Here is a 12,791-nt window from a genome sequence, read left to right as displayed (position 1 = left end):
ATTACAGGGAAGGAAGGACCTGTTACACAGTGCTTAGTTCAGACTGTCCCTCAGTTTGGGAAACACTTTAGTCCTGCTGGGGTCTGACACTGAATGCCATTGAACGCTCTACCAAAAAGACTTGTCTTTCTGGAGTAAAAAAACATATTTTTGATAAGGTTTTAAGGTAAAGCATATTGGTACATTGTGAAGAGATTTGTGATTTCTCTCGGCAGATCCTCCTTTAGTTGATAGCAAGGAGCCTGTAGCTGTGATTGCATGTCTCGCTGTAGAGGGTTAGAAAAAAAGAGGAACAGAAGAGTTAAAGCTGATGGTGAGAAAAGGCAGGAGGGATGTTATGGCCTCCCTGGGGCGTTGGGGAGGAGGGGAGAGGAAGTGAGATCTGCTGTGGCTGGGAGTTTGCTTTTTCTTTTGTTGGTAGCAAGCCTGCTATCTTTTAAAGGCCCACTGAAGATACCGTGCTTTTTTTCCCCCCGTCTACCGTATCCCCAAGATCTGCAAAAAGGGAAAAAAAATCACGTTATTTGCCTTGTTTGTGTCATGCTTCACAGCCCGTGAGCCATGCGGCCCCAGTCCTGGCCCCACAGTTTGGTGGCTGCTGCAGGACTGTGGTGGCTGGTGCCTCCCCGGCACTGCCATCCACCCTACACGCAGCCCTCCTTGTAGGGTGAGGGCTGCTCCCTGGTTAAGAGCTTGGGGCAGGGATATCACAGGCTGACCATGAAGGGTTTCCTGTGCACCTCTTTCCTTCAGGGGATTATACCTTTGACCTGTGGCTTTCCCACCTGGGCTGGGACTTCCCACGCAAGATGCAGCAAGGCTGAGGGGTGGCAGGGTGAGAGGCAGCCATCAAGTGGTGAGCAGCCAGTGCAGGCTCCTAGGGCTTTTGCCTTGTAGGGTTGAAAGCCCCTTGCCTGTCAGCCCTGGCAACAACCTCCCTTAGTGCCTCTGTCTTCCCTTCACCCCCTTAGAGTCCCTTCACCCCCTTAGAGAGCCCCTCTGACCAGCCTGACTGTTTCCTCATGCCCACCCATCACTGGCCTCCTCTCAGCAGCTAGCCATCCCTTCTGCCATCCCCTCCATCTTGCCAGTTGTGCTTCTCTAAAGCCATCCTCCTAGTCATCCCCTTCATGGCCCATCCCCCAGACAGTCTTGCTCCTGGCACCTTCCTCCTTCTCCCAAACCTCTGCCCCCACTTCGCCTTTCGAGCTCTTTCGGAAACAGGAAATGCTGTCAGGGCTGTATCTGTCTCCTTCGCTCCGTTCTGTTCGGTGTAATATGCATTTACTGGCCATTGGCAAGGAAGGTCTAGCTAGTGCAGGAGGGTCCACAAAGATGCTAGCCTGATGCTGTGGAAACTGGGGATCTTGCTTTTAGGTAGATGGCTTGCACCTCTCTTGTGTTTTCCCTCTGTTGCTGAACAGAAGGATGCTGAGAACTATCACTGAGATAGTGAGATATATCACTGATATAGTGATAGAGTGATAGTGAGAACTATCACTCCTTTCTAGCATGGTCAGTGGCAGAACCCTTAACTTCAACATAGTAGATAATTCAAAATACTCTGATTATGTATTTATGTAGGTGGGCATTCCTTATCACTGTCTTCATTTAATGAAGGATTTAACAGAAACAATTCTTTCCCTTTTTCTTCCATTCTGCCTAGTCAGGCTTCTCTGAGAAAAGGCAAAAGCAAATCTGTTAGGTGGATGCTTTAGTAGAGAAACTGGGATCTGATGGAATTGTGTAAAAACACGATTTATTTATTCAGCTTTGAATGAAAGATTTGTGATGATGCCCATACCCTTCCGCACTTCAGAGCGGTAATCTAATCTAAGACGTTGTCTCTCCTATAAAGCCCTGAAATACAGTTGCGCAAAATAATGCAACTGAATTAAAACTAAAAACCTAGAAGGTGGAAAGTTGTGCTAAGAAACTACCAAGAAGCTCTTGCTAATATATTAACTGATGACAAAGTCTGAGTGATCATTCAATACAATCTGTCCCTAAAAAGAATTAGCTGAATGTGTATCAACTTTTCTGCAATGTGCATTGAATTTGATTTCTTCTGGTTTTATTTCTTCTAGGGCTGTCGGAATGAGTGCATGGCTGGAGAATGTTCGGAAGAAACAGCAAAGCATACGACTGAATCTTTCAAGGTATGTTGCCTGTTAAAAGATAAGTGTCCGAAGCATTTCAGTAGATGGTGCCAGACAGCATCCGTAACATGGTAGTGATTGTTGTGCAGACGTTCATAGCTACTGACAAGGTTGAACGTCATAATTCTGTAAATAATTCTGTAAGTTGCATTTGCTGAAAATATTTTCAATGTAGAAATTAAGAATATTACAAGAAGAACTTTAATTTATTATAGTTTCAGATACTAGCTAAAAGGTTAGTTGTCATTAAGAAAAAATTAAAATGGTATAGGTGATTTTATTTTTAACTCTTACCTGCTTCAAAAGCAATAGAAATAAAGATTGATTCTCCCCATTAAGGTGTTTTCCAAACAAAGTCTATGTAACACTCTATTATTTGTTAAACTTTGGCATTATGAATGGTGTTCAAAAGTAGGTTTTTCCATCTGGTCTCAAAGTTGCAGAGCTAAGGATCTCAGAAGGACTCCAAAGTATACCACAGCTCTGGCACATTATCAGCACTCAACAAGCAAACAGGGCTATGATAATAAGGAATGCTGAGCAGCTGCCAGGAACTGACATGAAATTGAATCCCTCTTTTTTTATTTTAATCTTCTGCTTAGAACTGAGCTCAGTTAAGATATCACTCTTTTCCTCTGCCTCCTTCCTGAATGCAGTGCTAGTAACTAAGAGCTCATTTTAAACACTGTATGGACACAGATGTCAACTTTTAATTTTCTGTTGGAAATGAAAAGCTCATCAGCATGTGCTCCTTTAAATTCTACCTTCTGTCCTCATTCCCTTTTCTTTCTGCCTCTCTTTTATGCTTCTTTTGCCTTTATTCCTTGTCACACATCTGTAATTCTTTCTCCCCCTTTCTTTCCCTGCTCTACAATCTTTAAAAAGCCTCATCTATATTTTGCAGATGTTTAAAAATAGTACCCAGAAAAAGGTGACCTCAGTTGTGCTTTTTCAGCAGTTCCCTTCCTGTTATTGCTGACTATTGTCAGCAGTTCATGAGATGAAATTATAATGATACACTTTGTAACTGTCATGTTCTTCCTGATTTTTTGGGCAGTGTCATTGCTGTGCAGTCTTCTGAATTACGCTTAAGTAGTTATTTCCCTTTTAATTGCCAGGCTTTAACCAGATACGGAAAATAAATGCTGCAGAAAATGTGTTGGACTCCTTGATAAGATTTATTTGGATGCTGGTCTCATTGAAAACAGCAAAGAATTCTTGAGAGTCCACGACTACAGAATTTCACTGTGTGGCGACATGCCATTTAATTTCTTTTTCCCCATTCTCAGCCCTTCCCAGTTCTTCTCTTCCTCATTTCTTTGCATTGTGTCTCGCTGGCAATTCTGCCCAAGAAGGAAGATTTAGGATCACTTTTCAGCCAGAAGGTCTGATTTGGAAAATGTTGACAAAACCAGGCACGCAACCAGTTTTGAAACCCCAAGAATTCACAAGTATAGAGTGCAGAGTTGTTTTGTGAATTCACCTTTAATAAATAGACAAGATAGATCTCAGTAGATTCATTCAGTAGAGTGTGCTAGTGTATTTAAAATCAAAAATTGCTTTACAGAGAGGAGGCTCTTGTGTAACTGCACTGTACTGTTTCCTTCCACTCATTGACACAGTCCAGAAGGAAGATAGACAGAGTGGCAACAAACTCTGATAGTGTTTGTGTCGTAGGTGAGCTGGGCATAAACTAAAGCAGGCTTAAGGCAGATTTAATTATACCAGCAGTCAAGCAGGTGCCTTACCAAAGCTCCAAATATTGGGTGGCACAAAGTTGGATTTAATCCAGTTTCCTTTCCATCGATACTTGTATGTCAGCCAGAATGGCAAATCATTGTAGTGGAGAGTCTGTGTGAGGGGAAAAATATATAAGCAGGTGGGACAGATGGTCGCAAAGGGAATAATACTAGAAAAAAACAGCTGGCTCAGGCTGAAGTCTAATTTGTAAGTCCATTCCTGCCTTATGGCTCTGTTTCTGAAGATTAGCTGCAGTCACCAGAAAGGGGTACAGTTTTTTAGAAAATGTTGTACTGGGGGTGTGTGTGTGTGTGTGTATGAAAGTTATGATGGGAATACAGGTACTGGTTGCAGTGTCATGCATTATAATAATTATTTGCAGTCTCTTTAACTTCATTGTCAAAATAAAAAGAAAAACTTTATAAATGAAGGAAAAAATAACCCCGGACAATGACAGATAAAATAGCCTGGATTCATTCTAGGGAACTTCACAAACATTTCTGTGGAAGACAGTTACGGTTACAATTTCAGAAACTATAGCTAATAATATTTCAAAGGAATCACGCTGACCCATGGGGCTGACTGCTGAAGGAAGCTGCAATTTTGTGCCAGTAAGCTAAGTAATCCAAGATTGTGGGAATGTAGAAAACAGGCTATGGTTTTGTTTTACGCTTACATAAAACAGATTGTTTAAAGTGGATGATGCCCAACGTTTGAATGCCAGATTAGCCCTCTGAAGACATTTCTTTTTGGAATGAAGTGCTGTGCTTTTTCGGTGAGGTGAGCTTCTTTGAATTTTACTGCAATTTCTGCCTGATGTGAAAAGGTGGACTCAGAAAGTCCTCATACACTGGGAGGGAAGGAACGAATGCTACCTACAGCTTCTAGCAAGCAGTGAGCCCCTCTGCTACCTGCTCGCTGTTTTTGATTTACATGGGCTTCTCTTAAGTCAATAGGTCAGAATTGGCACTTTGTTCATTTTAACTGCTACTGAAATACCTTAATTTGACTCACTTCTGCAGTTAAAAATCTCATCCTGACAGGTCTGTGATTTACAAGATGCTTAATGTATTGCATTTAGAGTTGACGCATGACCAGTGATCTTGGAACAGATAAGAAACATCGAAGGAAATAGTGATTATGCTAGTGTTTCCTGTATTGTAGAAAATGTCAGATCTCCAGGATTTATCTACCCAGCTCCTTCCACTAGAGTGAAATCTTCCTCCCTCCCCCAACTGTTGTATGCACATATTTATATATTCATTTATTTAAATAACTGGCTGTGGTTTGTGACCATAACCTAAGAAGTTATAGTTGTAGTTTTTGCCTATTGTCAGCACTGGATCTCTAGGAGGGGAGTATGAAACCGGTAATGGCAAGTGCACTCATCCTCTGTACCACTGAATGTATTTCAGAATGTTGAATCAAGAAATGCACATATCTGGTTTTGCTCTTATACATGTTTTTTTGCATTCAGTAATACCATGAAATAGCACATAGTTATGTCTGAGGCACTTAATGTTTATGATTAAAAAATCTGGTAATTTCTTTAATGCATTCATTCTGCTTATGGTACTGTCACAAGACAGAATGAATGTTGTTGGGATAAGGTAGCGGTCTTTCCATATGTAACTCTAATTTGGTTTCTTTTAATGTGTGTATTAGCTCTGACTTTTAATTCATAATACTTGGTCTTAAGAAACTAAAGGCATCTATGATTGCCTTTTTTTCTTTCCCTCACATTATCAATCTGTATCCAGAAAGATGATTTTAGTTTTTATGTAACCTTTTGTCATGGAATACATTTTCCCTTTGAGAGACTGATACATGGAGCACTTTAAGAAGGTATTATCTACTCCTATTATGTTTTTCTGTGTTTTTAATTATCTGAAGCTATGTAGAATTAGTTGGGCATCTTAATTGTGCAAAGTTCAGTTCTTTTGTTTTAATTTTTAACGGCCTATTTAGTGTACCAAAATGGTGCAGGCCTTCTAGGGAATACTGGCTAGTCTGCTACGCCAAAGCAGAATAAAGCAGCTGTAGTTTACAAGTGGATCTGGATTGACTGGCTAACATGGAGACTTGTGGTAGTGGAATGAAAAATGTTTAAGTGGAGCTTCTGTATCTGAATGGCTCCTCATGTTACTCTAAATAACTGTGAGTGTTCCCGCACAGTCTTCTGCAGACAGACCCAACCTTCCCAGGCTCCAAGCCAGTGGGATGTGAGCCCACGGCAGACTGGAAGCTGTACAGGCAGGTTAGTGCAGTGCTGTGCTCAAACTAATAATCCCTGTTGAGATCTTGGACTTGCTAGACTGAATACAGTGCTATGCTAATATGTTTGCACGGCTTCCAGTTTGAAGCTAGCTCATGTCTAGCTGTGTGAGGTGCTGGATATAGTGAATATTCTGTAATGATGTATGTTTTAGTATTTGTTTCTTGCATTACTATAATGTTTTAGAGCCCAAGCTGTGAACTAGCTGACATTGTGCTAGGTATTGTACAAATTAGAACATAAAGATTATTTCCACGCTATAGGTATAACCTACAAATAAGCAACAAAATTCTCTGACAGTTTTTCCACAGAATCTAAAGCATATTTTACCTCTGGGTGAAGTATGAAGAAACTGGAAATTTATTTCCAATACAGGCATTTGTGGTTCAAATTGAGATTGCTAATGAAAGTTTTACAGACGTTGATCTTGTTCTTAGAGGACTCTTCGCACAAACGTAGTTGTTCGTTGTAATAGGAATTAGTAATAGTTGCATGTTTTAAAATGTGTAGCCTTTGCATGAAATTACTGTGAACTTGGTTGGCTTTATGCAAAACATACTGTGCTGATTTCAGTCCTCTGCCTTGTTTCACGTTCTTGACAAATAATGCAATAGCATTAAAGATAAAGAACAGGTCTATATCTTACCCTGGAAATGTTAAAATTATAAATAAGGTAGTATTACAGGAGTAATCTATGCAGTTAAGATGTAGGTTAGATGTTATTGCAGTATGCAGCATTTCTTGTTATACAGTGTACATTAGAAAGAGTTGGAAAAATTCCTTTCTTCTGTGGAGAAAGATACGCCTAATCTCAAAACAGTCTTTCAAAGGAAAACCTGACTAATTATTGCATTTTCTATGTTTACATTAATGAAACTACATTACTGTGATTCATTACCACGTCTATACTAATGAAACTCAAGTGTGTCTATAATTTGTGCGAAATATAGTGGCATATCGGATTCCTTACTCTGGGAATTGGGAGAGGGACCAATCCTTTTTGAGATATTAGACAGTTTTAAGCTTTATTTTAGAAAACTATTTTATATGTGAAAAGGTTGCTGACAGAGATAAAGAATAAACAATTCTCCAACCCCCTTTTTTTAAAGAAGAAAATTCCTCCCCCTCCAATGCAAAGATTAAAAACGTATAAAATACAGAATAGTCTCATTTTTTGAAACATCTTTTTAAAATCTGAACTAGTTGACTGTATCACATTGCCACAACATTAGAGTTACATGGTGAAAGTTCCACTCCTTGAAGACTTGAGGAAGCACATAGCACTTCTCTTGTGTTTTCATTTTATATGAGCAGTAGGTAAAGTTTCTGACATGCTCAGAGCATATGGATCAAGGGAATGCTGAAATGTTTTTGGAATGAGGACATATATGCATTATAGTTACCACATTATGTACAAGGCTAACAAATATAAAGCAGTTTACATGGTTTATATATTTCCACATCTCTTCCTCTCCAGCTTGTTCTCAATTTGTCATTTTCTACTGACATCAATAAATTATTTACCTGCCAAAGCATATGGGCACTCAGTGAGACTTTTTATCGTGTGGCAGCTCTTGATTCTTCTGTGGCTTTGGGGTTAGGAGGGGTGTTAGGAGAATGCTCTGCCTTTCCATTTTAAATTCTATACTAGACCCCATTTTAAATTTTGATTGATCAGATAGAACATTTCCTTTATGTTAAGTTGTATGGGGAAAAATTTATTACAGAAATTTACCAATATCTTGATGCTGTGTGAGCAGTAGCTCCCCGAAACGTGTATATAGGAAAGCTGCTTTTATATAAACTGTCTTGAAGCAGTAAAAGAAAGACGACCAATTGGATATCTGTATGTGTGTGTGTATAATGTTACACAATAAGGCATCTCCAAATATTTTGTGTCTTAGAACCATAAGCCATCTAGTCCATCCTCCCACTGAAAGTGGGACTCTCATCAGCACCAGACCAGGTCGGCTGTGGCTTTGTCTGTTGAATGCAGTGCTGTGCTACTCTCTTTAAGAAAAAGTTTTTTTCTGATGTCCAGTCTGAATCTCCTAAGCTAAAAGTGTGTCAGTTACCATTTGGTAGGTCATCTCCGTATCATTTCCATGTAAGTACATAGCTGTAACCACTGTCAGATCAGGATGCCAAGCTGGAGGCCAATTCTGTTGTTGTCATAACAGTATTTAGCATTTGTGGACTGGGCATTGCTTTAGAAAAGGTCATTCTGATTTCATCTTGATTTCAGCTGAGTCTATTCACTCTAGATTTTCATCAATGGCAATAAAATTATTTGCTTTTTGTCATGTGTTGAATCAAAAAAGATTGGCGAGTAATAATATTATTAGATCACAGTGCCTTCGTATCACTTGATTATGCCTCCTTAGCAGGGTATGTATATGCTGCAGAATTACTTCAGGTGATTTACAATCAAATCCATTCCCTCATCTTCACCTGCCAAGAGGGAAACGAGCTACGGCACAGAGAAGATTGAGTGCTGAGTGGTTTCTGTGGTATTCTGCATCCACACAGGCATTGCACAAACTCTTTTGAATATTACTAATAATAGCTGGGCAAGACTGACTTACATATCTTCTGCTTTCATTCCAGTTATTAGGAAAGTATGGGTCTAGGACACAGTAATGATCAACACGCAGTGCACTTACAGTTGAGCATCCTGTTTTGGCAAAAGAGAAGAAACAAAGCCCAATATGTGTTAATGAATGTTTCAGTGGTTGTTGGTTGCTAGGAGAAAGTGGCTTTCCTGAAGGAGACCATGCAAGTTGCATGCACAGGTGGAGGATACACTAATGCAGCTTAGTATTGCTGATGGCTCTACTTGGCACGTCAGTATTTCTAAATCAAGCTTGTTATCACAGAGTAGTAGCAGTAGCGTCACTGCTTCGGGATCGTAGTAGCCAAGAAATGCTACTGAGCAACAACAAGACCTTAGTGCTGTGAAAATAATTCACCATGATTATTCCGTGATACACTAAGGGATGATTTCCCAACAGTCTGCAAGTAGGTTTCTCATGCCACCGGGAACCCATCTATAATGTGGCATTTGAGATCTGTGGCAGCTCACTTCAGTTTTAGCTTGGTGGCAAGTAGTTCTGTGTTTCTCTTCAGGTGGGTAACGTCCTTCAAATATTTGCAAGCTTTTGGCAAATAGGTTTTCTAAGCTGTAGTAGAGAAACTGATTGTCCCACTATCTGAAGCTGTAGGATTTGCAAATAAAGCTAATTGTCTTCAGCAAATAACAGAAGCTTTTAGCCAAGATAAAAGGAAGATGCTAGAAAAACAGCCAGTGGACAGTTTGGCTGAGTTGATTTATAGCACAAAGGAAGTGATGCTTTATCTTCTTTTTATCTAGGAGCTTAAGATATAGTTGGTGTCTGTAAAAGCAGATAAATTGTACTAGAATTTTGGAAATTCCATTTGGCTTGTCTAATTTTCTGGATTTATTTCTACCACGGTAAAGAATTGCTTTTAAAATGCAGGGCTTTAGCACCAGCCAGTGATTCCCAAAGGAAATTATGAGACTCCAAAATGTGTAAAATCCATGTTGTCCATACCTATTTCCAAGAATTCTTAAATTTTAATGTCATTGTGATATCAAGTCCCCAGAATTGATATTAAATGTTTTCTTTGCTGAACACACATGAATAGGAACTGCAATTTAGGAGGAGAATTTAGTCTTTTTTTTCCATAGTATTCTGTTGGCCTTTCTGCTTGATTTTGAAATTATCTCTGTTTCCTAACTCCCATGAACTAACAGCCTAGAGAGCTGGAAGATTTTTATCTTAATCCCATACTTAGTCCCTATTTCTAGGAAAGTACTGAATGGAATTAATTGGCAAAATGTGGCAGTTTCAGTGGCAGATCAAACATTGAAATTCATGGCAAATTGTAAATTTACCTTCTGTCTACCTGTGTGAGGGGGAGATGGGATAAGAGAAAAAGGCAGGTGTGGTTAACTGAATGTTTGAAATTATTCCTGTAACCTCTACGTAAGAGACTGTACCATGAAAGCATTTTATATTCCCAAAAGTTTTTGAAATTCCATATGAAACGATAAATTCTGAATGCCTTCATTCCATGAATCCCGTTCCCTGCATGTGTGCAAGCTTATTAAAATCAGGGTAAGAAGATTTAATTGCAACTGCTCAGGACTTGGACACGTGAGATTATGATTCTATTCTCAGCTATTCCACGCAACATGTTTGTGACTGGCCAGGTTACTTAGGTGAAATATTTCCAACTTGTTTGTCTGAAATTTAGGTTTGCAATTCATTTCTTCCTTCAATATGGCTACTTTTTTAGAAAAGCTTAGATGTAAATATCTCATTTTTTGTTTCACTTTCTTCGTGTGAGATAGAAATTATAGTGTTTCCTGAACCAGGAGACAGTAGAGTCTTAAATCTTTGTGGACCAAATTTATAAGTTTTGTTTTCATACAGCATTATTTGAACATGTAAAACATTGTGCTGCTGTACAAAACTGTGGTATCTGTGAAATGTCACAGATCTCTCTATTCCAGTTTCGTGTCACAGGCCAGTGTGAGCCCTCAGCTTGTGTTAGGCTCAAACCTTCTCCCAGGCAAACTCTTTCTAAAAATGGAACATTGTGTTTATGCTACAATGCAGAAATACAGTGGTTGTGAGGCAAGGAGCAGCACAGCATCAGGAATTGCAGTAACCAAGCTGTCGGATCTTTTGAGAAGAAGCAGTAGATACTAATAGTGAATAATATGAATAGTGTAATTAGTTAATGTGTTCCATTAGTGAAGAATGGTCCTAGTTTTGTATTTATGGAAATGTTTGAGTATGAGTCTATGAGAGGACTTCCTGTGCAAGGAATTGGGCTATTGCAGAATTGCATTCTGTGATTTCCCTTACTGTTCTATATGGAATTGCTTCTTTGTAATCAAAAGCCCAGGTATATCTACATTGCAGACATGAAGTGCATGGCCAAAGAGGATTTTTATATAGCTAACTTGACCAGCAGTAACAGTGAGCTACAAGCGGTGTGTTTTTCGGTCCAGTGCAATGACTGCATTAAAGCCGGCTCATACTTCCTCCCTATTCACACTTCCTGATCACCCCACTTAGTTAACTGGAAGAGCCGTTAGCAAACAGAAATAGTTTATATGACCAAAATGTAATAATTTCTGTTCCTATGTCTTATCAGCATCTTGGTAGTTATTATTTTAAAGAGAGAGTCATATTTGAAATGTTTTATATAATTCTTTGATAGATGAGATTACTAGATGACTGTTTTTTGTAGATCTGAAAATACCATTCACTGGAGTAGAGGAGATAGACCCCATTAAAATCAAATAGATGCTTTCCTTAAGATTTCCTTAGTATCGGGTAGAAGGTTTCCTTAGGATCTGTAGGAACCCCACTCCCTCATCTTTCTTAACTTAAAAATATGTATCTTCTGAAACTTGTGTCAATGGAGAACAGACTAATGAGTGAGGGACAAAAAAAAAAAAACCCAAACCATTACTAGTCCATTTAATTTTCCTGAAGCAGTAGAAATGGGTGAGGCTATAAAGATTCAGGTAGTTTTGTCTCCCTTACAATCCAAATTCCTACAAAGTTGGAGGAAGTGGTCTTGATTAACTTAAATAGGCTTTGGATCAAGTCAATAGGAGTTGGTGCAGGGCAACATTTTAGCACATATAGAAAAACACTTAAAATTTAGTTTGTGCCATTGAAATCAATGATATCCTGCATTATCCATATGCTTGAGTGTTTTGTTGGGCAAGATTTGTTTCTTCAATGCTTTCTCCACAGTCTAGCCAGACTGTAGCTTTCCAACATCTTTATTTCCCTTCTGGTGTGTTTTAGGAGCTTCAGACTGCATTTTCATCTGGCTGCTGCCCTAGGTGCGCTTTTCATTCTCTAAGACAAGAAGTTTATGTCAGTTCCAACCACTTATCTGTCGTCTTGTCAGAGCAGGTTTACTTCCCTGCCTACTGTTCCAAATCAAACATTCCTGCATCAGAGTTGGAGCATCCATCAGGTCAGGGGAAAGGTTAAAGAAGCCAACAGTATGCTGTGCCCTTCTCCATTTCTTCCCATTGCTTGCAGAGTGTAGCAGAAGCTCATTCTTTGGTTTGACAAATACTTGATAAATACCTGTTATGAATAGTTTAGGTTAGATGCCTTGCAGAGGATGGACTAGACAAAGTCCTTCCAGCTGTATTTTCTGTTGTTTCCATGATTGATTCACAACTGATTCAGAGCCTTGAGTCCCTTTTGCTCTGTTATTTGTTCTGTGGTTTATTACCCTGTGTACAGTCAACCTGATGCAATGATTCCAGGCTCCAGTCCAATTACATGTGCTAACATATTCTCAGATGAAGTCTTAGGGAAGCTTTATGTTGAAAGATTTCTGGGTATTCTTCCTGGGGTTGCAGAAGATATTTTTGTTGTATGTTGTTTCTCTTTATTTTTTCATAGTAGGAAAATTGGGGCTTTCTTACTGCTCAAATCTTATTATGTCTTGGCACACTTTCCATTCTCAAGCCTCAGGCTCTGCTGTAAATTTGAAATAGTAATGATGGTAAAGGGATTATAGGATCACTTACATTAACATTACTTTTTATAGTT

General features: G+C 39.2%; 1 protein-coding gene across 1 annotated transcript in view; it reads left to right on the top strand.

The window, feature by feature from the left end:
- The first annotated feature begins 2,105 nt into the window (after positions 1-2,105).
- The window catches only part of BCAT1 (branched chain amino-acid transaminase 1, cytosolic), a 43,034-nt gene continuing 32,348 nt past the window's right edge, over positions 2,106-12,791 (top strand). Inside the window, exon 1 of the mRNA XM_009332834.1 lies at positions 2,106-2,159. Coding sequence (XP_009331109.1) covers positions 2,106-2,159 — 54 coding nt within the window. The remainder of the gene's footprint in view (positions 2,160-12,791) is intronic.

The sequence above is a fragment of the Pygoscelis adeliae genome, unplaced genomic scaffold, assembly GCF_000699105.1.
Source record: "Pygoscelis adeliae isolate BGI_AS28 unplaced genomic scaffold, ASM69910v1 Scaffold38, whole genome shotgun sequence".
Lineage (NCBI taxonomy): Eukaryota > Metazoa > Chordata > Aves > Sphenisciformes > Spheniscidae > Pygoscelis > Pygoscelis adeliae.
This window is presented reverse-complemented; position numbering and strand designations above follow the sequence as displayed.